This window comes from Bos grunniens, chromosome 3, assembly GCF_055505025.1.
Source record: "Bos grunniens cultivar Pamir isolate PY7600 chromosome 3, Bosgru_T2T1.0, whole genome shotgun sequence".
In the NCBI taxonomy this organism is placed as follows: Eukaryota; Metazoa; Chordata; class Mammalia; order Artiodactyla; family Bovidae; genus Bos; species Bos grunniens.
The window spans coordinates 40,747,964-40,775,098 of NC_141167.1; the positions used below are offsets into that span (position 1 = coordinate 40,747,964).

A 27,135-nucleotide genomic window follows, 5' to 3' on the forward strand; every position below is an offset into this window, starting at 1 on the left:
ATGCCTTATCTTGGAATCTTTTTCTGTGTGAGAAATGAGTTCACCAGCTGAAAAGTATATTAGGAAAAAGATCTGTGCTCATGTGAAAACTATTCTAGAATCATACAACTTCAAAGGTTGAATTTCTCTTACTGGATGAAGAAAAGCAAACTGCTGCCCATAAATGGACAATTGAGTGCAAAAGCAGAAGGGGTAATGGAATATTACAACCAAAAAAGAAATGGAAGAGCTGGCAAAAGAACTAGAATACAGCAAAATGGAGGGATATAAAATTAGCTGAAAACAGAAACAGTTGTAGAAACACTTCTTTGAGTGGGTAGCTCAAATGCTAATGATTCTGCTAAAAATTCAGGCTTAGAAAACTAGATATTCAGATCCAGCAATGTGTTTGGGAAGGTATGGGGCATATTCATTTGAAAACCCCCACCTCAATTGGCTCAGGGGGAAGGTGGAAATGTAGAATCTGTGAAGGGAAGTTTAATATGTTTTTTTAAAGCTGTCTCTTAAATGAGACCAGATGATTTATGCACTGACAGTGTGAAGCATTTGTTAGCTTGGCTTCAAAAGCAGTAATTGTCCAAGGACTGTAATCCATTACTAATCAGTGATAAGACAGTTGTCAGGACTGAGCTAATTAGATATGGTCTTAAACGTGTTTGAATGCCAGATTCCAGTATAGATTGACAAACAGAGCGTGGAAATGTGCCAAAGGCTGGAGACTAAAGGAATAAAGCCGAGGTGGATTAAACAAGATGGCAGAAGAATAAAACAGAAGGATGAACATATATCAAACTTTGTAGGGAGCTCTAGATATACCAAAACTGAAACAACAATTTGTCTCAGTTTGGGTCCTCCAAGAAGCAAGACCTCAAAATAGGATGAGATGGGAAGGAAACGTACAGAGAGACAGACATGCTTGTGAAGGAGGCAGGGAGAAGGAGTAGCTAGGGTGGGCTCCCTGTGAAAGGGGAGAGGAAAGCAAGGAAGCTCTTGTAGAAGAGCCTCAGAATGCAGTGCAGCATGGCTAATGGTAAGTGCCCTCACCAAGGCTGCCCGTTGGAACATCCTGTGCTGGGGAGAAATGGCCCAGCCCTAGTAGTGCCACTGAGCTCAAGCATTATCTGGGGGGCAGCCTTGGGGGCAGCCTGACTTCAGCATGAATGCTGTGCTGATTTGCAGAATGCAGCAGCTGGAGATGGCCAGGCAACCTCCACCCTCCACAGCAGGTTGTTTGGAAGGGAGATCTGATGGCAGACATGTCTGCCTGTTCCAGTCTACCCCTTGTGCCTCACAGCTACCCTTCTCTCTTTCAACAAAGAAACTTTCAAGAAGGAAGTTAGGGGGATAAACTACACACCAAGATGCTATAGCTGGTTTCAGCTGTAACTAGTATTCACTGTCTCCCTCCTCCACTGTGTCCTCTGAATCCGTCTCACCCTCAACTCACCTCTGTTGTTGCTGGTGGCTTTTCTGATGGTATAGGGCCTCCCTCATAGCTCAGTTGGCAAAGAATCCACCTGCAATATGGGAGACCTGGTCTTGATCCCTGGGTTGGGAAGATCCCCTGGAGAAGGGAAAGGCTACCCACTCCAGTATTCTGGCCTGGAGGATTCCATGAACTGTATAGTCCATGGGATCGCAAAGAGTTGGACACGACTGAGCGACTTTCACTGTCACTTTTCTGATGGTATAACCCAAACCTTCATTCCTGAGGGACCTGATTCTGTGGGAATCATCTTTTCTCAGGCCAACATGGCTACACATGCCCATTCATGGTTTTAATCAGTCATGGGATTTACCAAGAGGCTTCCAAATGGATTACCTTGTTGAAATGCAGCCTACTTCCTTCATGTGCTCTGAGTTTACTACTCTGGTGAGGATGATGACTTCTCTTCTTGCCTGCTGGTTACTGGATACAAGGAGTCCAAATGCTTGGGAAGCTGCCATGGCTTGTAATTAAATGGAGCCTTCACTGTCCCCCTGGCAAGAGTATGCTACTTGAGGGAAGAGAACCTCACCCCTCTGAGCTCAGAATTGTGGGGACAGGAAGCAGAAAGGCTTCCAGTGTCAGAGAGAGTAATGTCAGTGGGCCACAACTGCTTCGACCCTTGGGTGCCTGCGTATTCTTTCAGGTGGAGACCCAGTGACACACAGGGGCCTCTGGGTTGTTGTATATACTGCATCCTGAATGATGTCCCCTATTCTTGAAGAGTATTGCCTCTGATGGAATTGCAGTGTGCTTTAATTAGCTGTTCTGACATTCTATCAAGCTGGCTACTTAATAATGGTGAGGAATCACTGGATTCTATGGTCAAGGGCTCACTCTTGCAGCTCCTTCACTGTGAAATGGGTTCCCTGGTCAGATGTTTTGCAATGTGGAAATTCATGCCCATGAATCAAGCACTGTATATGCTCTTGGATAGTGATGCTAACTGAGGCATCTGGAATAAGTATCTATTGCTGTGAAGACAACTTCTGGCACTTCCAGGACAAAAGAGCTCATCTCACTGGTACCACGTGGCTCTTGGTCTCCTTGAGGACTAGTGCCATAGTAGGTCTCAGTGTTGGAGTGGGTGGCCTCCACAGTGTCGTTCTCTGCTGCTGGCAGATTGGATGGCTGAGGCAGCAGTAAGTAAGTTAGACTGACCTTAGTAAGTAGATGTTTATCCTGTGTGGGCCCTACATAGACACAGTTGCTTTGATGCCATAGCAATTGCATTCATGTGCCCATTGTGTCTATTCTGGAATGGCCAATAACGAAAGCTGGCTAACATTAGCTAGTCAAGTACTTTTTAAACATTTTTATTGGAGAATCATTGCTTTACAATGCTATGTTAGTTTCTGCTGTACAGCAAAGTGAACCAGTTACATGTATACATATAGCTCCTCTTTTTCGCATTTCCCTCCCATTTAGGTCACCACAGAGCATTAGGTAAAGTTCCCTGTGCTATAAAGTAGGTTCTCATTAGTTATCTATTTTATATGTAATAGTATATATATGTCAATCCCCATCTCCCAACTCATCCCACCTCTCTCCCCTCCTTGGTATCCATAAGTTTGTTCTCTACATCTGTGTCTCTATTTCTGCTCTGCAAATAAGTTCATATGTACGGTTTTTCTAGATTGCACATATAAACAATAATTATATGATATTTATTTTTCTCTTTCTGAATAGTCGAGTAATTATAACTAATTGGTTCTTCAGTACCTTTTTCAAAGTAGATGCTCTCTGATGAGTATTAACATGTAATACAAAAATCTTTATGCTTCATGCCCATTGTCATACGTTTGTTCACATGTCTCCACTGCAGACTTTCTCATCCCTCAAATTCCTGGGGTAGGAATGTTTGAGCTACAGACTACACTTGCTGCAAAGCTCTTTTACGCTCCAGTTTCTCCTCAAAACTGGCAGCCTTCCATGTCACAACATCTACCAGCTAGAATATAGTTCATACAGTTCAAGTATTAGGTGTAGATCAGATTGCCTCTAGAACCCCAAATAAATCTTTTTGGATTTGTGTTCCCAGGAGATAGAAGACAGAGCATTTGTCTTTTACTTTAGAGGCCATGTCATGACTTGCCCCTAGTTAAGGAACTCAAAAACTTCCCTGAAGTGGCAGGCCCCTGAAGCTACATGAGTTTTTATCTCCCACCTTCTGACTCTCACATGCCTTCCCAAGGCCTCCAGCATACAAACCAACTTTTGCTCATCCTACCAGATCAGCATCAGACCAATAATGCTTTGGATCAATGTGATGATATAGACCCTTTGATCTATGTTATGACAAAGTATGAAGAGTTAACACAGCCTGGAGCAAAACTTTAAGTTAATCCTGTTTCATGATAACGTGAACTATTTCTGATCCTCTTTTCTGATTAGTATAGAAAAGAATGCAATCATCAGCTCAATGGCTGCTTATGACACAGCTGAGACCTTCACAATCTGCTTTACCATCAACAAGTCTAGCAATGCCACTGCAATGGAGCTACGACTTGGTTAAGCTTGTGGAACAAAATCTGTAGTCATTGTCCAGAATCCATGCGGTTTCTGTACGTGTCAGACTGATGAATGAAATGGAGATAGAATATGGACAAACACAACGCATCCTTATCCTCTCTTTTTTTTTTTCTGTCAAATTTTTTATTAGGTCAAAATCAGATCTTTTTTCAGATGTAGTATCTGTGAGATAGTTATTTAAATTATTTTCTTGAGTTTCAGTAGAAGAGTATCTAGGAAGCCAAAGTGAAAATGAAAGTCGCTCAGTCCTGTCTGATTCTTTGCAACCCTATGGTCTGTAGCCCACCAGGCTCCTCTGTCCATGGAATTCTCTAAGCAAGAATACTGGAGTGGGTTGCCATGCCCTCCTCCAGGGGATCTTCCCGACCCAGAGATGGAACCCAGGTCTCCTGCATTGCAGGCGAACTCTTTACCATCTGAGCCACCAGAGAAGACTTAGGAAGCCAAACTGGCAAGCAAATGAGAAGGTCCTTATAAACACCCCTTGGATGGCCAAAAATAATTTGGTAAAATGAAGGAGAAAGGGTAATAAGATGGTAAATTCTTAAACTATTCTTGGAGGTCCCGTAGTATTGTTCCCATCAGTTAACTTTCTCTTCTGTAGTAAAATAAACATGACATTCCCTACCAATTTCATATTATTTTCCTAAGGCTACCATAACAAATTACTACAAACTTGGATGGCTTAAAACAACAAAATTTATTCTCTCACACTTTTGGAGGTTAAAACTCTAAAATCAAGGTGTGAACCCTGCAGGGAAGAATCCTTTCTTGCCTCTTCCAGCTTCTAATGTTTATCTGATGCCCCTTCTTTAAACCTTTAATGGTGGCTGTATTAGTCAGTGTTCTCCAGAGTAACAGAACCAAGAGATATATGGTTGTTCACTCACTCTTTGTGACTCCGTGGACTGTAGCATGCCAGGCTTCCCTGTCCCTCACTATCTCCTGGAGTTTGCTCAAACTCATATCCATTCAGTCGGTGATGCCATCCAACCATCTCATCCTCTGTCACCTGCTTCTCCTGCCCTCAACCTTCCCCAGCATCAGGGTCTTTTCCAACGAGTAGCCTCTTTGCATTAGGTGGCCAAAATATTAGAGCTTTGGCTTTAGCAACAGGCCTTTATCAACAGTTCCAATGAATATTAATGGTTGATTTCCTTTAGGATTGACTGCTTTGATCTCCTAGCTGTCCAAGGGACTCTCAAGAGTCTTCTCCAGCACCACAATTTGAAAGCATTCATTCTTTGTACTTAGCCTTCTTTATGGTCAAACTCTTAAATCCATACATGACTACTGGAAAACCCATAGCTTTGACTATACAGACATTTGTAGGCAAAGTGATGTCTCTGCTTTTTAATATGCTATCTAGGTTTGTCATAGCTTTTCTTCCAAGGACCAAGCGTCTTTTCATTTCATGACTGTAGTCACTGTCTGCAGTGATTTTGGAGCCCAAGAAAGTAAAATCAGTCACTGCTTCCACTTTTCCCCTTCTATTTGCCAGGAAATGATGGGACCAGATGCCATGATACTAGTTTTTTGAATGTGGAGTTTTAAGCCACCCTTTTCACTCCCCTCTTTCACCTTCATCAAGAGGTTCTTTAGTTCCTCTTTACTTTCTGCCATTAGAGTGGTATCCTCCACATATCTGAGGTTGTTGATATTTCTCCTGACAATCTTGATTCCAGCTGTGATTCACTCAGCCCTGCGTTTCACATGATGTACTCTACATATAAATTATTATAAATAAGAAGGGTGGCAATATACAGCCTTGACATACCCCTTTTCTAATTTGGAACCAGTCAGTTGTTCCATGTCCGGTTCTAAGTGTTGCTTCTTGACCCACATACAGGTTCCTCAGGAGACAGGTAAGGTCATCTGGTACTCCCTTCTCTCAGAATTTTCCACAGTTTGTTGTGATCCACACAGTCAAAGGCTTTAGCATAGTCAATGACATAGAAGTAGAGGTTTTTCTGGAACTCCCTTGCTTTCTCCATGATTCAGCAAATGTTGGCAATATGATCTCTGGTTCCTCAACCTCTTCTAAACCCAGCTTGTACATCTGAAAGTTCTCAGTTCATGTAATGCTGAAACCTAGCTTGAAGGATTTTGAGCATTACTTTGATAGCATGTGAAATGAGTACAATTGTATGGTAGTTTGAACATTCTTAGGCATTGCCCTTCTTTGGGATTGGAATGAAAACTGACTTTTTCCAGTCCTTTGGCCACTGCTGAGTATTCCAAATTTGCTGACATATTGAGTAAAGCACTTTATGAGCACTATCTTTTAGGATTTTAAATAGCTTAGCTGGAATTCCATACTTCCACTAGGTTTGTTTGTAGTAATGCTTCCTAAAGCATGAAATCTTCCTTTGATATCTCAAATCTGAGGTCTCTAATCTTTCACATTCTATTGTTTTCCTCTGTTTCTTTGCATTGTTCACTTAAGAAGGCCTTCTTATCTCTCCTTGCTATTCTCTGGAACTCTGCATTCAAAGGGATATATTTTTCCCTTTCTCCCCTGCCTTTCACTTCTCTCCTTTCCTCAACTATTTGCAAAGCCTCCTCAGACAACTACTTTGCCTTCTTGCATTTCTTTTTCTTTGTCATGGTTTCAGTCCCTACCTCCTGTACAATACATGTTACCAACATCTGTCCATACTTCCTCAGACACTCTGTCGACCAGATTTAATCCTTTGAATCTATTCATCACCTCCACTGTATAATCATAAGACATTGGATTTAGGTCATACCTAAAGGGTGGCTCAGACGGTAAAGCGTCTGCCTGCAATGTGGGAGACCCGAGTTCAATCCTGGGTTGGGAAGATCCCCTGGAGAAGGAAATGGCAAGCCACTCCAGTACTCTTGCCTAGAAAATTTCATAGATGGAGGAGCCTGGTAGGCTACAGTCCATGGGGTTGCAAAGAGTCAGACATGACTGAGTGACTTCACTTCACTAAAGGGTCTAGTGGTTTTTCCTACTTTCTTCAATTTAAGCCTTAATTTGGCAATAGGAACTCTTGATCTGAGCATGGTCAGTTCCAGGTCTTGTTTTGCTGACCATGTAGAGTTTCTCCATCTTCAGCTGCAAAGAATATAGTCAATCTAATTTCAGTATTGACCATCTGGTGATGTCCATGTGTGGAGTTGTCTCTTGTGTTGTTGGAAAAGGTGTTTGCTGTGACTAGCATGTTTTCTTGACAAAACTCTGTTAGCCTTTGCTCTGCTTCATTTTGTACTCCAAGTCCAAACTGGCCTGTTATTCCAGGTATCTCTTGAATTCCTACTTTTGCATTCCAGTCCCCTATGATGTTGTAGTGAAAGGGCTTGCATAACTCAATGAAGCTATGAGCTAAGCCTTGAAGAATCACCTAGGGTGGACAGGTCATAGAGAAGAGTTCTGATAAAACATGGTCCATTAGAAGAGGAAATGGCAACCTGCTCCAGTATTCCTGCCAGGAGAACCCTATGAACAGTATGAAAAGGCAAAAAGATATGACACTGGGAAATAAGCCTCCAGGTTGAAATGTGTCCAGTTTGCTACTGGGCAAGAGCAGAGGGCAGTTACTAATAGTGCCAGAAAAAATGAAGTGGCTGGGTCAAAGTGGAAATGATGCTCAGTTGTGGATGTGTCTTGTGGTGAAAGTAAAACCTGATGCTATAAAGAATAATATTGCATTCCAGGTTAGGTTCATGAATGTTAGGTTCATGAATCACAGTAAATTGCATGTGGTCAAGTGGGAGATGACAAGATTGCACACCAACATCTTAGGAATCAGTGAGCTAGAATGGACAGGCATGGGTGAATTTAAATCAGATGATGGTAAAGAATCCACCTGCAATGCAGGAGGCCTGGATTCAATTCCTGGATTGGGAAGATTCCCTGGAGGAGGGCATGGCAACACACTCCAGTATTCTTGCCTAGAGAATCCCCATGACCAGAGGAGCCTGGTGGGCTACAGACCATAGGGTGGCAAAGAGTTGGACACGACTGCACAACTAAGCCCAGCACATTATATCTACTGCTGTGCCAAGAATCCCTTAGAAGAAGTCGAATAGCTCTCAGTCAACAAAAGAGTTCAAAATGCAGTTTCTGGGTGCAGCCTCAAAAACAATAGAACGATCTTGGTTTGTTTCCAAGGCAAACCATTCAACATGATAATAATCCAAGTTTATGCCCCAAACACTGATGCCAAAGAAGCTGAAGTTGACTGGTTCTGTGAAGACCTACAACATCTTCTAGAACTAATACCAAAACCAAGAGAATAGCCACAGATGAAGATATACATACAAACTCAGACTTATTCTTAATAAATATATTTCATAAATACAGGTTTAAATTAATGTTTAGAAAACATTTAATGTTTAATGTCTCTTGTGATTGTGGAGGCTTGGAAATCCAAACTCTGATGGAGGAGACCAACAGTCTTAAGGCTCAGGACTGAGTTGCATCTCTAGCCCAAACACAGTCTGCTGACAAACCAGGAAGAGCGGGTGTTGCAGATGAAGTCCAAAGTCAATCTACCGGCATAATTCCCTCTTGCTCAGGAGAGATCAGCTTTTTGTTCTATCACTTTTCAACTGATTGGATGAAGCCCATCTGCATTATGGAGGGTAACCTATTTTACTTAAGCTTACTGATTTAAATCAAAGTCTTATCCAAAAATATCCCCACAGAAATATCCAGAATAATGTTTGACCAAGTATCCAGGCACTACAGCCCAGCCAAGCTGATACATAAAGCTCACCATCACAGTGGTACTAATCTCTGCCTTCATTTCTGGGATGTGATATTACCTTTGATTCAGGATCTTAAGTTGGGAAAGTAGTCGTTTCAGAGGCCTCCTTTTGGTCTTCCCTAATATGATGGTTCCTACTCTACTTGTCAAGGACTTAAGTGAGTCAGACTGCCAGGAATGGTAATCCTAATTTCCCATAGGATGGGTGAAATTATCGACTGACTTTATGGACCCAGCAGACCCACCATAAACTGGACTTCAGCCAGCCTGCTTATGTTGCTGGGTCCCAGCTCCAACAGGGGATCCTGAGGACACTTTAGGTTTTCAAGTATTAAGACCAGCTTTGAAAATATGTTCAAAATCCTCAGTGTGTGTGCTTTTCCTTTTTCAAGTGTGTAATCATCTAAGTATATGGCTGTAGGTCCCTTTAGAGCAGGACTGGGGAGATCACTTTAGTTAACACTTGTCATGGACTTGCAGTCTTCTTCCTCCTTGAGACAGTCATCGCTCAGTCACCGCATACTGGGTCTCAAAATTTTCTCAGGTCCAAGAACTGAACAAAGAATCATGAATTTTTACTGGGTCAACTACCCTTATCCTCCCATTTCTCTGTTCTTGCCTATTTCTGATTATAGATGTTAAATGGTGTTCTCATTGGTTACCCTTCTATTTTACCCCTAGGGGCACCAAACTATTAGCCATTGCCAAACTTCCTGTGAGTCAGGCTCTCTTGTTGTTTAGTCACTCAGTCATGTCTGACTCTTTGCAATCACATGGTCTGCAGCCTGCCAGGCTCCTCTGTCCATGGGATTTCCCAGGCAAGAATATTGGAGTTGGGTTGCCATTTCCTCCTCCAGGAGATCATCCTGACCTGGGGATCAAACCTGTGTCTCCTGCATTGGCAGGCAAATTCTTTATCCCTGAACCACCAGGGAAGCCCACCAGTTATTCCAATGTTGCTGGTAGTTATAGTAATGGTTGTTCCTGGTTTCTATTTGCTTGCTTATGCGGCTTATTTTGGAGTGCAATCATCCTCATTGCTATTAACAAGCTGATGTTTGTGATAACCTCATCCCTGGCCTGCAAAGAAAGCCACCACTAGACTTTTAATGATGCTGGTGCATTCCTGATGGCCTTGGAGAATGATGTGTTCTCTGGGCCCTGCTGTGGAAACACAATTTTCTAATGGGACCTCTGGTCCCATGCTATAAATCCATTACAGCTCACCCCTTCACACAGCCTTCCTCTATCATCTGCCATGGCAATGCAGGCATTTTCACATCGGCACGGCCATCACTTTTTCTGAATTTCCAAGAGCCAGACTTCCCTAAAGTGAGTGTGCTCCATCCCCTGGGTCAGGGAGCATCCTTGTAATGGTGTTAAATCCCATTTTCCAAAAAAATGTTCCAAGTCAAACAGGCTCTGTCTCTCACATTGTGCCTGTTCCTGCATCATTACTTCTCAGTTTCTCATGATCACTCCATAGGGCATCAAAAGAAGTTTGAAATAAGCAGTCACCACCACCACACTTGTAGGCACACTCATATCTTGAAATGCCTACATCTTCAAACTAGAAGCCTCTTCCCTTCTCCCAGGACACATTCCCAGGTCATCACCAGTGAAATCTTTAGCAATTGGGGGGGGTCCACCTTTTGCCAAGGACTATCCATTCCCCACATTGCACTCAGGATGTTGTCCAAGTTGGCCAAGTATGAGTAAACAGTCCTCAAACCTAATTTTACTGCCTGCTTTCTTGGGCCACTTTTTGTTGACTGTGTTAATTAGGCTTCCTACATAGCAGACACTAAGCCAAAATTAGATGTGCAAAAGATATATAGGGGAAACACCTGCAAAGTATAACGGGAAGGGGAACAAGAATAGGTAGGACTGGTAAGTGTCCAGAGTAAAGTCTGGACACTTTAAATGACAAAGAAGGTCAGATACTTGTGTAAGGAGAGAGGGAAGGAGAGAAGATTGGGTAGGAAGATCCCCAGGTTGCCACTGTATAGCCCTGAGAAAGTCTTGGCCAGGTGATTGAGGGGCCTGGGAAGATTGCCCAGAAAGAGGCATAAAGTGCCTGGCTACAATATCCCCACTGTGTAGTCATTGGCAGGGAGCTTCCTGGGGAGGAGAGTAGCCTCAGTGTGACTGCTGCAGAGCTGGAGGGACAGTGGCTAGCTGGAGGTGGTCAGCCAACTACAGGGCTTACACTAATTGAAGGGAGATCTGAGTGGCACACCTCTACACTCAAGTCTAACTGGCAGGAGCAGGAAGAAAAGAAGCCAAGGCCAGGAGGCCACAAGGAAAATAGAATGAGAGCCTACAAAGGAACTTTGTGGATAATAAGCTTGGGCATGTGCACATTTATCTTTGTTTACCTGTACATGGGTTTGGTGAGCTGGTTAATGTCACCAGAGACATGAATGAGTCCACACAAGTATACAGGCCTCCAGGAGAAATGTGCGTTGACAAGAGAGGAGACAAGAAAAATCTATGAAAAGCAGACATAAAAACTAAGAAGGCTAGCTTTATGGAACCATTTAATTTAGGAGGAAATCATCCTATAAGCCTCAATATGCCTAGAGGGCAATCATGCTATTATCGAAAGCATCACAAAAAGGATAATTCATGTTGAGTATCATCTGTTTTATGAAGTAAATATATACTCTTTAATATGTACACTTTAATAAGATTTTCAACAAAATGATTTTTAAAATGTCACATAAATGGTAAGTTCCTCCATTCTACACAAAAACCTAATAATAATTTTAAGATTTATTTCCATGCCAGATAGCAGGCCCTTCCATCCATGGGATTTTCCAGGCAAGAGTACTGGAGTGGGGTGCCATTGCCTTCTCCAGGGTTATACTTTATTATCTATCAAATATCATGCTCCCTGTTCTATGGCTTTTTCTATAATTTTATAGCAACCATTTTTTAAAATTACGTATTCGATTAAAAGTATACTACTTCCTGAGGCTTCCATTAATTCAGCAAGCAGGGTGACAAAGGAGTCGACTTCAATGGCAAAGAGTACAATTCTTTTTGTATTATTCAATACAATTCAAGGTTCAAGGGAAATGTTTGTAGTTTACATACTAACAATTTTCAAAATATCTTTTGTAACTTTAGAAATAAAAATAAACCTAAATTATAGCAAGTTTGTAAATATTTTAAAGATATGTTTAGAAAAAACAGAAAGAAAGTTCATAAATGCTATGTTGTGGCTACATTAAAACTAAGAAAAATAACTTGTACTAACTAACATCATTTAACTGGTGTTAAATTGTGTTTAACATTTAGGGTGGCTCAATGGTAAAAAATCCACCTGCCAAGCCGGAATGTGGGTTTGATCCCTGGGTCAGAAAGATTCCCCTAGAGAAGGAAATGGCAACACACTCCAGTATTCTGGGAAATCCCATGGGCAGAGGAGCCTGGCAAGCTACAGTCCATGGAGTCACAGAGCTGGACATGACTTAGCAACCAAACTAAGGGACTGTGTTCTTATGTCATAAAGTTAGACATGAGGCTATGACTTGCAGTTAAATTTGGTGTAAAAACATTAATTTCTGTGGTATCATTTGCACTACCATCATCTGATTCATTTTAGTCATTATTACCACTATTATGTACTTATATGTGAGTAATAGTATTTATAATACTACCACTATTATTACTATCACAACACTTTCACATTCCATTCAGAGGCTACTCTAAATCTAAATGCAGTAAGAAAAGCCATAGAATTAGGATACAGACCTGGGTTGAGCTCTAAATTTGTCTCACATCAGCCGTATGACTTAAATTCACTATATCAGTTGTCTAATGTATGACACAGGGATAACAATACCCACTCTAAATGGTGGTTGTAAGAATTAAATATATATAAATCACCTATGTAGACCACGAATTTTAACTTTCCACTAAAATCTCCTCACTGTCAGAAGGTGATCTCCTTTCTGCTTCATGGGGGAAAGTAGAGGGCATAAAGTTTATCTCACCAATTCTTTTTCATAGACTTGTCTCTTGTCTCTACCAGTTTCTTGAAGTTGCTGTCATTTAGAGACACCAGGAGCTTCCCAAATGCCAAATCCAGTTACCTCCTTTTCAGTCCTAATTCTCTGTCCTCTCTGCTGTCTTGACATGTTGACCATTCTCCATTTCGTTTTTTTTCTTTTTTTTTTTAATAAGAAAAAAAACTTTATTTGAAGTGTTCACAAGAATTTTAACATAGTAAAACCATTCTCCATTTTGAAACGTTTTGATTTCTTGGCTTCTCTGAAGCCTTTCTTTCTAGTTCAATATTTTTTTTTTTTCTTTCTTATATGGGGTTTCTTTTATGGCTGGTGTGTCATGGAATGTAAGGTCAATAGCAGAAGACAGTGAGTGGTGAGTGGGTTCAGCTTGTAAGCCAAGAAAGAAGTTAAAAAAAAAAAAAAAAGATCAATCCTGTGAAGACACAGGAGCCAAGAAGAGGATGTGAAGAAGCTGTAAAGGAGAACTGGTGCTAGAGAATGGATCAGGAGCTAGAGAGCGGCCTAAAGTAACTACAGAGAGGAATACAAGGAGCTCTACCTAATGCAATCCAACTATTTTTGCCTGATACCTTTTTCACTTTCACCTGGCTTTCTTTTCTTGGCCTGGACACATAAGTAGTATAAGCAGAGACTAACAGGACTACCAAGTACAAGACCTTCCACTTATTTTCCTTGTGGCCTTTAAATACTGTCTTCTTTCTTGGACTATTTCTTGGACTTCCCTTTCAATCTACACACTCAGCCTCAGTGACCTCATCCAACCTTATTTTTAAACTACCTAGGTCTGTTACAAGTTATAGTCGGTCGACTGGGTATTTTTATCTATATGTCCTGCAGTATTTGAAGCTCAGATATCTAGATTGAGTTTATCTTTACTTCCTAAACTGTTCCCTCTTTCAGCTGCAGCATCACCCCCTGCCCCCATCTAATCTCTCATATTAGAAATCATGCTATTCTTAAACTTCTTTCTCTTTGATGACATTCAATGAGACACCAAGATTTTTTTAAAAAATTAATAATTATTTTTATTATTATGAATGCCTTTTTATACAGACCTTGAGCTAAGCACCCTACTAAGCCCTTTATATATATTACCTCATCTAATCCTCATAATGGCCCTTAATAATAGCCTTATGGGGGCTCTTATTATCTATTTCAGAGATGAAGAATCTGAGGCTTGGCATATTTGAAGTATTTACTCATGCTCCATGGGGGCCTCCCTCGTGGCTCAGATCATAAAGAATTATCCTGCAATGCAGGAGACCTGGGTTCAATCCATGGGTCGGGAAGATCCCCTGGAGAAGGGAATGCAACCCACTCCAGTATTCTTGCCTGAAAAATCCCACGGACAGAGGAGCCTGGCAGACAACAGTCCCTGAGGTAGCAAAGAGTCAGACACAACTGAGTGACTAACACTTTCACTTTTTTTTTTTCACTTTCTCGTGCTTTAAATAACTCACTCCAGTTGCAGAGAATTGAATTCAGATATTTTAACTCCAGATCCTACTCTGTCCACTGCTGGATTCTGCTTCTACTTTATTCCACTGTGTTTCTCTCAGAAAAATCTTATAAGTGCAGCCCCTCTTCCAGCTACAGTTACATGAGTATACATACCTGGGCTCCAAGTAGATGGATCTGCATTGGAATCCTGGGGCCCCTGCCTACTGTGTGACTTTGGACAGGTTACCCTCTCTGCCTTCCATTCCTCATTGGTTAATAAGTGTGTGCTAACTATGTCATGAGTTGATTATAGAGTTTACAAAGAAAAAAGAAAGCTTAGGTAACCCATGTAAAGCTCTATACACTTAAGACCTACGTGAAAGTTTAATCCACTTGTTATTTTTATTATTCTTCTCCATATAAGTCCTTCGAATGCTTTCACTGTCTCAGAAGGCTTCCAGTTGATCTCCCTGACATGATGCCTCTCCATTGTTGTCAGAATTGTTTTTGCAAAAGCTAAGTCTGATCTGATCATCTAATTTCTCTGCCTAGGAGACTCTGATATTCCTTTTCTCTATGGGATTGCCTTTCATGCCATACTTAAGCAGTGACTTAAAATGAAATCAACTTCTTAAAATGGAATGACATCTGTTACCTTTCTCATATATTTCCTGCTACTCTCCCCAAAGTAGCACATCTTTTATTGGCACCAGACTTACTGTTCCATGGGCATGCCAGTCCCTCTGATGCTTTTTGGTCTCCCTCTGTTCCCTGTTTCAGTACTTGCCCCTTATCATCTAGAAGACTGTTACCTGTTCTTCATAGCCCCTCAAGATACTTTCCCCTACATCAAAATCAGTCATCTCCATTCGGAGAAGTCAATGGCACCCCACTCCAGTACTCTTGCCTGGAAGATCCCATGGATGGAGGAGCCTGGAAGGCTGCAGTTCATGAGGTCACTGAGGGTCGGACATGACTGAGCGATTTCCCTTTCACTTTTCACTTCCATGCATTGGAGAAGGAAATGTCAACCCACTCCAGTGTTCTTGCCTGGAGAATCCCAGGGACGGGGGACCCTGGTGGGCTGCCGTCTATGGGGTTGCACAGAGTCGGACACGACTGAACTGACTTAGCAGTAGCAGTCTATGTTGTTAAGAGTATCATATTCATAGTCTTTTTCATGCTGAATTTACAAATTCTGAATTTCAATGACTTTCCCCAGGGAAAAGGCCTTGTTTTGAATAAAAGTCAATCAAATCTGCTGTGCTGTAGAGTATCTGATACATTGTAGGCCCTCAATATATATCACTGAATAAATAAACGGTCGCTAAAAGTGTATTGTTCTTACAGTTTTCACATATTTGTTTTCATCACATTGTCATATAAGCTTAAGATTTTGTTTGGATACCAGGGGCTGTATTATTATCATTATTAACTGAAATGTATTAAACCTTTCCAACATTTTGCTCAATTGCAGTGCTTTAAAAATAGCCACCAATAATTTTTAAAATAAAGGCAAAAGTGAGCACACGGCTCCTGTGTTAAAAACAAGGTAATTATACAGCTCATGATAATTACCTGTGGGCATTGGTAAATACCTGTGGGTATTGGTAAATATGTTGCAGCTTTATAATTGTACTTCACTGCAGGTTCAGATTAGAGTGTTCCTTAAGTTTATCACAGAAGCTGCTATTTAAAGAGTCAGGCTAAAACCTGGAATGAGAGGAACACTTGGGACGCATAGCAGCATTTCCAAGTCTTTGCAATTTCCATCCATTTCTTTTATGTGACAGTAACAATCAATTCAGTTAAACATTTTAAAATCAACAGATTATATTATTTCCCTGAATTCCTGGAAAACAGTTGAGCCAAAGTAATGAAGATAGTTAATTTGAAACCTGGACCACTGTTTAACAATGAGTTAGGACTCATTAGTGGCACATGAAATCAATTTAGCATGTCACCCTCCTCCCAGCAATTTTTAAAAAGTGGAATAGAATACAATAAAAAATACTAGAGTATGCTGCTCCATGGAAGGGTATATTGTTCTGTGAAATCTGTTTCAGTTGTATGTATGTGTGTTTACTGGTTTGTAAAGTAAAATACTTTTCCCAGTGAAAGTGAAAGTCATTCAGTCATGTCCAACTCTTTGCAACCCTATGGACTTTACAGTCTGTGGAATTCTACAGGCCAAAATACTGGAATGGGTATCCCGTCTCCAGGGGCTCTTCCCAACCCAGGGATTGAACCCAGGTTTCCCACATATGTGGCTGGATTCCTTACCAGCTGAGCCACAAGGGAAGCCCAAGCCTATTGGAGTGGGAAGCCTATCCCTTCTACAGCAGATCTTCCCGACCCAGGAATCAAACCGGGGTCTCCTACGTTGCAGGCAGATTCTTTACTAACTGAATTATGAGGGAAGCCCTATATTTCCCAGTGTGGAATATATTTCCCTCTGTGGTATACATGTTTCCCAGTGGTTTGAGTAAAAAAGGTTTTAAAGTCATCACTGTATAGGACACAGTAATATTGTTCAAGAAGTGGGATCAATTCCATGTAGCCACTTTATAAAATTGGTTTAATAACTTGATAACATTGAATTATGTATCACTCAGGACAAAAAAACCCAATTATATAATTAAAATCCCAAAAGCATAATCAACACCTGATTCATTCACCAGACTTGGCTTCAGAAAACATATTATTAGTTCAAAAAATAAAACCCATCTCAAAGGGATGAACATTCACTACTACAGAAATTGTGCACGAGGATTTGTCATAAATTCTGAAGTCAATACCAAAAAAGCATTTAGAAAAATATTTTCAGCCAAGGCAAAAAACTAAAATTAGACCCAGATCACTATTTTCCAGGGCAGCTCCTGATGTTTCTTCCTGCATATTTATCATATTTAATTCTTGTATAATTTTTTTCTTGAGTCCTTATCATATAGAAACTTTTATTATTTCTGTATTCTTAATGCCTTTGTATATATTGCCTAGTACAGAAGAGACATTTTTAAATGTTTGTCAAGAAAACGGTACTCATTTAGATAAATATATGTTCTCAAACTTAATGACTGACTCAAGGTCCGAGTGAATGCTAAGCCTATTCATGTTTCTTGCTCACTTTAAAGGATATACATCTTAAAGTCTCTCAGCTCTTTGGAACAGCACTTGATTGGAGCTTACAACTCATAACTTTTAATCAAAGAAATAAAATTTAGAAATTCCCTGGAGTCCAGTGGTTAGGACTTCTCGCTCTCACTGCCAAGGACCTGGGTTCAACAATCCCTGGTTGGGGAACTAAGATCCCACAAGCAATAAAATTTAAAACCAAAATGAGACATTATTTTGATATCAAATTATCATGGATGCAAGCAGGAAAATGAGCACTCTCATACAGTGTTTGTGATGTGGGGAAAACTGAGAAAGGTAGTTGGAAATACATATCAAAAATCTTCATATATCCTAATTTTATTAATGAAGATATACTGCTTCTAGTTCTTTATGGAAAAATCACAGATCTGCAAATATGGACACAGGATATTAATCTCAGTGTGGTGTACAGTAGATAAAGATGTCTACACATGAACATCACCAGATGATCAACACCAAAATCAGATTGATTATGTTCTTTGCAGCCAAAAATGAAGAAGCTCTATACAGTCAGCAAAAACAAGACTGGGAGCTGACTGTGGCTTAGATCATGAACTCCTTATTACCAAATTCAGACTTAAATTGAAGAAAGTAGGGAAAACCACTAGACCATTCAGGTATGACCTAAACCAAATCCCTGATGATTATACAGTGGAAGTGAAAAATAGATTTAAGGGCCTAGATCTGATAGATAGAGTGCCTGATGAACTATGGAATGAGGTTCGTGACATTGTACAGGAGACAGGGATCAAGACCATCCCCATGGAAAAGAAATGCAAAAAAGCAAAATGGCTGTCTGGGGAAGGCTTACAAATAGCTGTGAAAAGTAGAGAAGAGAAAAGCAAAGGAGAAAAGGAAAGATATACCCATTTGAATGCAGAGTTCCAAAAGAATAGCACGAAGAGATAAGAAAGCCTTCCTCAGCGATCAATGCAAAGAAATAGAGGAAAACAACAGAATGGGAAAGACTAGAGATCTCTTCAAGAAAATTAGAGATACCAAGGGAATATTTCTTGCAAAGATGAGCTCGATAAAGGCCAGAAATGGTATGGACCTAACAGAAGCAGAAGATATTAAGAAGAGGTGGCAAGAATACACAGAAGAACTGTACAAAAAAGATCTTCACGACCCAGATAATCATGATGGTGTGATTACTGACCTAGAGCCAGACATCCTGGAATGTGAAGTCAAGTGGGCCTTAGAAAGCATCACTATGAACAAAGCTAGTGAAGGTGATGGAATTCCAGTTGAGCTATTTCAAATCCTGAAAGATGATGCTGTGAAAGTGCTGCACTCAATATGCCAGCGAATTTGGAAAACTCAGCAGTGGCCACAGGACTGGAAAAGGTCAGTTTTCATTCTGATCCCAAAGAAGGGCAATGCCAAAGAATGCTCAAACTACCGCACAATTGCACTCATCTCACATGCTAGTAAAGTAATGCTCAAAATTCTCCAAGCCAGGCTTCAGCAATACGTGAACCATGAACTTCCTGATGTTCAAGCTGGTTTTAGAAAAGGCAGAGGAACCAGAGATCAAATTGCCAACATCTGCTGGATCATGGAAAAAGCAAGAGAGTTCCAGAAAAACATCTAGTTCTGCTTTATTGACTATGCCAAAGCCTTTGACTGTGTAGATCACAATACACTGTGGAAAATTCTGAAAGAGATGGGAATACCAGACCACCTGACCTGCCTCTTGGGAAATCTGTATGCAGGTGAGGAAGCAACAGTTAGAACTGGACATGGAACAACAGACTGGTTCCAAATAGGAAAAGGAGTCCGTCAAGGCTGTATATTGTCACCCTGTTTATTTAACTTATATGCAGAGTACATCATGAGAAACGCTGGACTGGAAGAAGCACAAGCTGGAATCAAGATTGCAGGGTGAAATATCAATAACCTCAGATATGCAGATGACACCACCCTTATGGCAGAAAGTGAAGAGGAACTAAAAAGCCTCTTGATGAAAGTTAAAGAGGAGAGTGAAAAAGTTGACTTAAAGCTCAACATTCAGAAAACTAAGATCATGGCATCTGGTCCCGTCACTTCATGGGAAATAGATGGGGAAACAGTGGAAATAGTGTCAGACTTTATTTTTCTGGGCTCCAAAATCACTGCAGATGGTGACTGCAGCCATGAAATTAAAAGACGCTTACTCCTTGGAAGGAAAGTTATGACCAACCTAGATAGCATATTCAAAAGCAGAGACGTTACTTTGCCAACAAAGGTTCATCTAGTCAAGGCTATGGTTTTTCCTGTGGTCATGTATGGATGTGAGAGTTGGACTGTGAAGAAGGCTGAGCGCCGAAGAATTGATGCTTTTGAACTGTGGTGTTGGAGAAGACTTTTGAGAGTCCCTTGGACTGCAAGGAGATCCAACCAGTCCATTCTGAAGGAGATCAGCCCTGGGATTCCTTTGGAAGGAATGATGCCAAAGCTGAAACTCCAGTACTTTGGCCACGTCATGTGAAGAGCTGACTCATTGGAAAAGACTCTGATGCTAGGAGGGATTGGGGGCAGGAGGAGAAGGGGACGACAGAGGATGAGATGGCTGGATGGCATTACTGACTTGATGGACGTGAGTCTGAGTGAACTCTGGGAGATGGTGATGGACAGGGAGGCCTGGCGTGCTGCGATTCATGGGGTCGCAAAGAGTTGGACATGACTGAGCGACTGAACTGAACTGATTCAGTGTTTACTTAGTACTTTCACAATATTGGACAACTGCTGCCTCTGTCCAAATCCAAAACATTTTCATCACCCCAAAAGGAAACCTATATCCATTAAGCAGTTGCTTCCCATTCCCTGTTCCCTCAACCCCTGGTAACTACCAGCTCCAGTTCTGTCTCTATGGATCTACTTATCAGAATACTTCATATAAATGTAATTATGTAACGTGACCCTTCTTGTCTGGTTTCTTTCATTAAGCACAATGTTTTTGATGTTTACCCACCTTGTAGCAGTACTTGGTTTTTTAAATACAGCTGAGTAATATTCCATTGTGCACATATGCTGGAGAAGGAAATGACAACCCGCTCCAGTATTCTTGCCTGGAGAATCCCAGGGATGGGGGAGCCTGGTGGGCTGCCGTCTGTGGGGTCTCACAGAGTCGGACACGACGGAAGCGACTTAGCAGCAGCAGCAGCAGCAGTGCACATATGCTATAATGTATTCATTAGTAGACCTTTTAGGTGGCTTCTACCCTTTGGCTATTGACAATAGTGCTACTAAGAACATGAGTGTAGTGCAGAATCATTTTAATGATACAAGTATTTGTTGGCAGGAATGTTAGCAATTTTGTGATGGAGATATGACAGGTGAGTCTTTTTATGTTATTAAGAGCGTTGGGCTTTAGAATTAAGCAACCTGCCTGTTTCTTCACGTGTAAAGTGAGGAAAATAAAACTTACCTAATTGAATTGTGAAGTGGAAATGAAACATTTGTACTTAGACGATTGTGGGGACACAAGTACTGAACACATAGAATATTTTTTAAAAACCTTTTTTGTTTTCACTTTTTGGTGACATTTACTGAAAATATTTCACCCCAACGCAATAACATTAATGTTATTAAACAGGCTTTGGTGTTGTTTGAGAGTGTATTTGTATGCCATGAAAAGATGCACGTTTCTCTTTGCTCACAGTTATTTGGGCTGGTGCCAGTCAAAGGCTCCCCAGTTGTTTGATGTGATAACATCACTTTGACTTAGTTCTAAAATGTTACTCTCCCTCCAAGTTTCAATTAAAATAATGTTCCAAGTAGCGTTTTCTCCAGCCCTCTGCCATAGATCGTCTCCATTTGTCCTTGTTTCGGCACCCCTTTATGCACTGCATATGCAACCATCCAGGTTTTACGTTTTAGGAAATGTACAAAAGAAACGGAGGGACGGGTCAAGCTTGGGCACACGCTTTCTCATAGATACAGCCAGGAAAATACTTTGCGATCAGGTTTTTCCAAATATAAAAAATTGCCTCCGGAACATGTTTCTTTGTACTCCCTAGAAAACCTCACATTTTATTTTTCACTGAGAATTCTTAATTTCTTTGCCAAATGTGTACACGTTGAGGACGGCGGAAGGGTCACCGTGCGGGGTGAGGGGGGGCCTCCCCGGGTTTGCAGGGGCTGAAGGCGCGTCGTGAGCCCCGGAGCTATCCCAGCGCGGGAGTTTCGAGGGGAGCTCGGGGACAGTTACGGTGTCACGTGGGAAGGCCGCGCGGGGACAGGCGTTTGGGGCTCGAGTGTCCCCGGGGAAGCCGGTGCCAAAGGGCCGCATACCTAGTGTCCAAACCTGGGAGTTCCCTAGGGCTTTACGAGGAGGGGAGCGCGCCAGCCCGCGCCAGCACAGGTGTCCGCGGGGCGGCGCCGAGGCCCTCGCGGGAGGGGCGGGCGCTCCAGTGCTCCGGGGCCCGCGGCCCGAGGGGAGGTCCCCGCGAGGTGGTTCTGGGCTCCTCCTCGGCGCTCAGGTTTCCTCTTCCCGCCCGCCGGTTGTTGGCGGCGGCGCCGCCTCCGTCCCCCTTCTCCCTCCCTCCCCGCGGCTGGGCCCGCTCTGCGGCCTCCTCCCGCTCGCTCTCTCCCTTCCCCTCGAGCCTCCGAGGAGCCCGCAGCCGCGGGGCGCCCGGGAAGATGGCGGCGGCGGGAGACGGCGGCGGCGAAGGGGGCGCGGCGGCGCCGGGGTCGGGGCCGCGCGGGCCGAGCCCCTTCTCCGAGGCGCGCGGCGACGCCCGGGGCCCCGTACCCGCGGCGCTGCACCCGGAGGAGGTCGCCGCGCGGCTGCAGCGGATGCGCCGGGAGCTTAGCAACCGCAGAAAAATCCTGGTGAAGAACCTGCCCCAGGACAGCAGCTGCCAGGTACGGGGACGGGCTGCGAGGCGACGCGTCCCCGGGGGCTCCGGCGCAGCAGCTGCAGAACAGAGCTGCCCCTTAGGTGTCCAGGCTGGTGCCCAGCGTCTGCGAGCGGTCCGGGGGAGGAGGGGTCGTGCAGAGTTACGAGCACCGTCCGTGGCTTTTGCAGAGCCCCCCCCCGGTTTCTGAGCCCGCGGTCGCCCCTCTAGGGAGGCACGTTAAGAAACTGAGGCTCGGAGAGGCGAAGGGGCTTGTCCAAGGTCACGGGAACCCGGAGCGCTGTCTCTTAAGTCCGGCGGGTTCCAGGATCGTGTGTCTCGGGAAGGGTTTGGGGGAGTAGATGAAGGAGAGTGGCGGTGGGCTGCGGAGCACAGTTTGGGTTGGGAGGGGGCGGAAACCAAGGCTTTGGGAGCAAGTTGAACGGGCGCAGGGTCCCGCAGAGTCCTCGGGACCTGGGTGTGCCATGGGGGCGGGGTCACGGGAGAGCGAGGAGTGAGTTTTGCTGCTGTTTGGAGCACTTGCCCGAGTTTGTATGAAACAACTCTGTCCCCTCAGTCTGCTAAGACCCTGGTTATAGAGGTTATCGCAGCGCTCTGGGGAGCCTTGCTGCCGTCTTACTGACTCCGAGAAGGCTTCGAGATAGGTTTCTCTGTGTCTTTGAACCAAATTAACTGTTGCTTTAAGTTCTACATCTAATTGACTTTACCATCACCACCCCCCACCCCGCCCCCGCCTCCTGGATTGCCAAATTAACATCCTCGTTTGCTCATTGTAAGAAAACTAGAAAACACAAAGAAGCGCAACGCAGGGTGGGAGTGGGATAGAAATCACCGGTATGTTTGATATTTAAAGATAACACCGTTAACGTGAAATACTATCTTTTCATGTGTGCATGCATTTTTTTTTAAACCAAAAAAACCCCGAATTTCTTTTGACTGTTCAGGGTTTCTTAATTGTCTAGATGTTCACGTATATTTAACATTTAGCTAGAATTTCTATATTTTGTGGGGTTGGGGAGGGTGGGCTGTCCTGGTGGTTGCAGATTTGAGGCAATTAGTGTAGCTCCCTCCTATACTGGGATGCATGGTATTCCGTGTGTGTGGTGGGGCGGGAGGAGGGTGCTGCCTATTGATAATTGCAGCGGTTCTTCCATTAGATCCGTTAAATAATGAGACCAGTGCCTCGCTGCTTTGTAATTAGATCTTACATAGCCATTCACAATAAATGTGAGCATGTAACCTTGTAACCCATATGCATGAAGGGGCATTTTGTTTCAAAAAAGCAATGTAAAAAAGTCTCTGTCAGTATTTGTACATCTCATCCCTCTTTCAACTCCTTCCATTATTGTCCACTTCCCCTCAAGCGGGTAATGTTTTGTAATACTGTAAGGACAACTGCAATGGACTGATTTCATTGAAGCAACTTTCCCTTGCCCACGCAAAGAGAGGACAGCAAGTGAGCTCAGAAAGAGGGAGGCCTGGAAAAGGCAGATGGCATTAAAAAAAAAAAAAATTGAAGGAATAGTTTTATGTGTAGGTAATCTAGAAGAGAGAGGAGTGTCTTGATTTCCTTTGTAGAATGTCAGCTATTTTTGCTATCACATTTCTTTGCATTAATTCTAAAAATATTTGAACCATAAATTTTAGACATTTCTATTTTTTCTTTGTTGTTGGTATCTTTCTCATCTCCTGTCTTAAGAGACTTGGAAAAAATATATCAAAGAGTCCAATAAAAGGAATAGTTAATTACTTGTTAGTGATGGAGAGAGGTTTTATGAAAATTACACTGATTTATATTTTTGAGATAGTCTCCCTCTGTTATGAATTTATGTATAATCTCAATTTTAGGATTTTCTGTAAGATAGATGGAATTTGAGCAAACTCTGGGAGAAAGTGAGGGACAGGGAACCCTGGCGTGCTGCAGTTCATGGAATCGCAAAGAACTGGGCTTGACTTAGTGACCCAACAACGATAAGGTAGTTAGCATAAATTATCAAATGAAACTGGTATAAGATCTGTATATGTAGATGAATCTTTTACTGACAAGTAAAGTATCTTAAATTTTTATGTTAAGTTAAATTTTTATGCCAGGTTTTTTGAGAACTGAAGAGTTTCATCTGTAAGCAACAAAACAAACCATTATTAGCACCTGGAATACTGGTTTCCAGACTTGTCCTAGTCTTTATTTTTTGTATGATCATTTCTATAATGAAATATTTTAAGTATTTCTGATAGTGCAGTTTAAAATTTAAACAGGTCAGTGTTAGATTACAGATAACATTTGCTCGAGTAGTGTTTTTTTCTTTTTTCTATTGTCTTCAGTACTTGTACTGTTCCTAGGTTTTCTGATCACGGTCATAACTATCAATGGTCTGTGTTACATAAATAAGTAGAGTAGGCCAAATATGCTAATTTTTAAAAGCAATTAAAAGACACTTTTCTTCAGAATATTTAAAGTGAAGAATTGCTATTTTTACTAGTCCAATAAAATTAACATGTACTTGATCTACTTCTCAAGTTGGAATATTTCCATGAATATGTTCTGTAAATATTTTATGTTTTATTTCCCATAACCATTCTAATTCTGATTTTACCTAGTGGCTGCATTTTACTGTCAACTTTACTAGTGAAGGATTAAGTTTAATTTTATTTTGTATTGTTTAGCCAGTATCACCTAGATAAACTCCTATTTATTCCTTATAAAGTGACTAACATGGTTAAAAAAAAGTTAAAAGACTACTTTTTGTCCATTTTCTAAGTAATGAGATATTTTAAATACCCAAATTCTTGTTCTTTTCTAGGAGAAGCTATGTTGATTCATTCATTTATTTGGTAATATCACATTAAGGATCAAAGTCATTCCTAACTCGAGTTCTCAAACTGTATAGTCATGTTTCTAGAAACTCTGTGTTGGTGATTGATCAGTAGGAGCCCAATGATTTCTTCTTAACATTTTGAAAACGTGGACATTTTCTTAATTAAACATAGTTTCTTAAATCTTACTCATGTTTTGTTTAATTTTTGGTATAAGAGATTTACAATACCATCCCACAGCTATACTCTTCCTATGATTAGAAGACATACAATGTTATTTTTAAGTTCGAGCTTTTAAAGGTACAAATATCAAATACCTTACAGTAGTAGAAATACTTGCTCTAAAAAAAGGAACACCTTGAGAACTAATGAGTTCTCAAAAGAATAGTTACCACCATCAGTCAGGTGCTGCCTGGTGACCATCATATGCTTTCTGGAGTCCTCCCAGCCCTCTGTGTTCTCATAGCTTCAACTCTGGTTCATATCCTTTTCATTTCTTGCACAAATTTACAACTTTTCTGTTTGTTGCCTACTCTCATTACTGTGCTATCTTCTATATTTTAGCCCATCCTGTTCCACTTCCCTGAGAGAGCGACCCAAAGCACAAATCTGACCATGTCACTCTCCTATTAAAACAACAACAAATCTTTGGCTCCCCATTCGCATTCCCAACACTGATTCTCAAACTTTCCTTCAATTCTCCCTTATTTGTCTCTCTTCTTCAGATTGTAAGGAACAGTGAACCTGAATTAGCCTACTGCAAGAGTGAAATTCCTTTGAAGCTTCATGTCCTGTCTGAAAAATTCACATTGATTTTATGTTCTAGTAAAGTTGGATTTAATATAAAAACAATGACTTAAATTCAGTTAACTTCCCTCCAGATCTTTTTTTCATAAACTTGACACTGAAGGAAGATCCACTGTCTTTATCCTGTGATTTTCCACACTCTGGTATTACCATGGAGTACTCAGACATCACTTGAGAAGCATGACATACTAGGATAGAAATGTAAGGCTCTAGCTTTTTGTGACTTGGCCCCTGCCTACACTTCTAGTCTCATTTTTTTATTGGTCCTGCCCTGGATTCAACTCTAATTTTTTAAAGCTACCTCAATCCCTGAGTACTCCATCCCACTGTGATAATGATATTTATAGTTATGTCTTTGAATGTATGTGTTTTGGAATGTAATTGTAGTGATTGATTTATTATGACTAATATTTACAATAATTACTATCATTATTTATAATGAATAATAACGATGCTGTGAACACTGGTTCTTATTCACTGTAGCCATTGTGTATATGTGTGTGTCTATATGTGTGAATAGTCTTTTGCAACTCTGACTTTAGAATTTTGATTAGTTAAGGTAGTGCCCTAATACGTGGATTTTTAAATTGTATTTCTATAAATTGTGTATATTTTATGATTAACCTGATTCTGTTTCAGTAGCATTGTTACTAGGGTTTCAAAATGGAGAAACAGTGGTATTTATTTCCTATATTGTTTGAGTTCACTCAGGTTTCTTTCTTACATATCGTATGCATGTATTTTGTCTTTGTTGTATTTATTTTAAAATCTGAAAGACACTGTGTAATTAGAAAATGTGAAGTACTTGGGCTAATAGCCAGGATTGGTAAATAGAAAAAACACTCTGTTGTCTCACTTTGGATATTAGTAACTTTCATTTCATGGCAAATAGATGGGGGAAAAATGGAAACAGTGAGAGACTTTATTTTCTTGGGCTCCAAGTCACCACTGCAGGTGGTGACTGCAGCCATGAAATTAAAAGACATTTGCTTCTTGAAAGAAAAGCTATGATCAACCTAGACAGCATATTAAAAAGCAGAGACATCACTTTGTCAACAAAAGTCCGTCTAGTCAAAGCTATGGTTTTTCCAGTAGTCATGTATGGATGTGAGAGTTGGACCATAAAGAAAGCTGAGCGCTAGAGAATTGATGCTTTTGAACTGTGGTGTTGGAGAAGACCCTTGAGAGTCCCTTGGACTGCAAGGAGATCCAATCAGTCAATCCTAAAGGAAATCAGTCCTGAATATTCATTGGAAGAACTGATGCTGAAGCTGAAACTCCAATAC

General features: G+C 41.5%; 1 protein-coding gene across 13 annotated transcripts in view; it reads left to right on the forward strand.

The window, feature by feature from the left end:
• The first annotated feature begins 21,592 nt into the window (after positions 1 to 21,592).
• RAVER2 (ribonucleoprotein, PTB binding 2) overlaps positions 21,593 to 27,135 on the forward strand; it is a 137,263-nt gene continuing 131,720 nt past the window's right edge. For 4 of the 13 annotated variants that reach the window (XR_015160213.1, XR_015160210.1, XR_015160214.1 and 1 more), the window contains exon 1: positions 21,864 to 22,235. Coding sequence is in view for 7 of the 13 variants with exons in the window: in XM_086390391.1 (XP_086246517.1) it covers positions 22,011 to 22,235 (225 nt within the window). In the remaining 6 variants the exon portion in view is untranslated. Of the gene's footprint in view, positions 22,236 to 27,135 lie in introns of all 13 variants that reach the window. The other 9 variants (XR_015160211.1, XR_015160212.1, XM_086390386.1 and 6 more) reach the window with 4 other exon arrangements.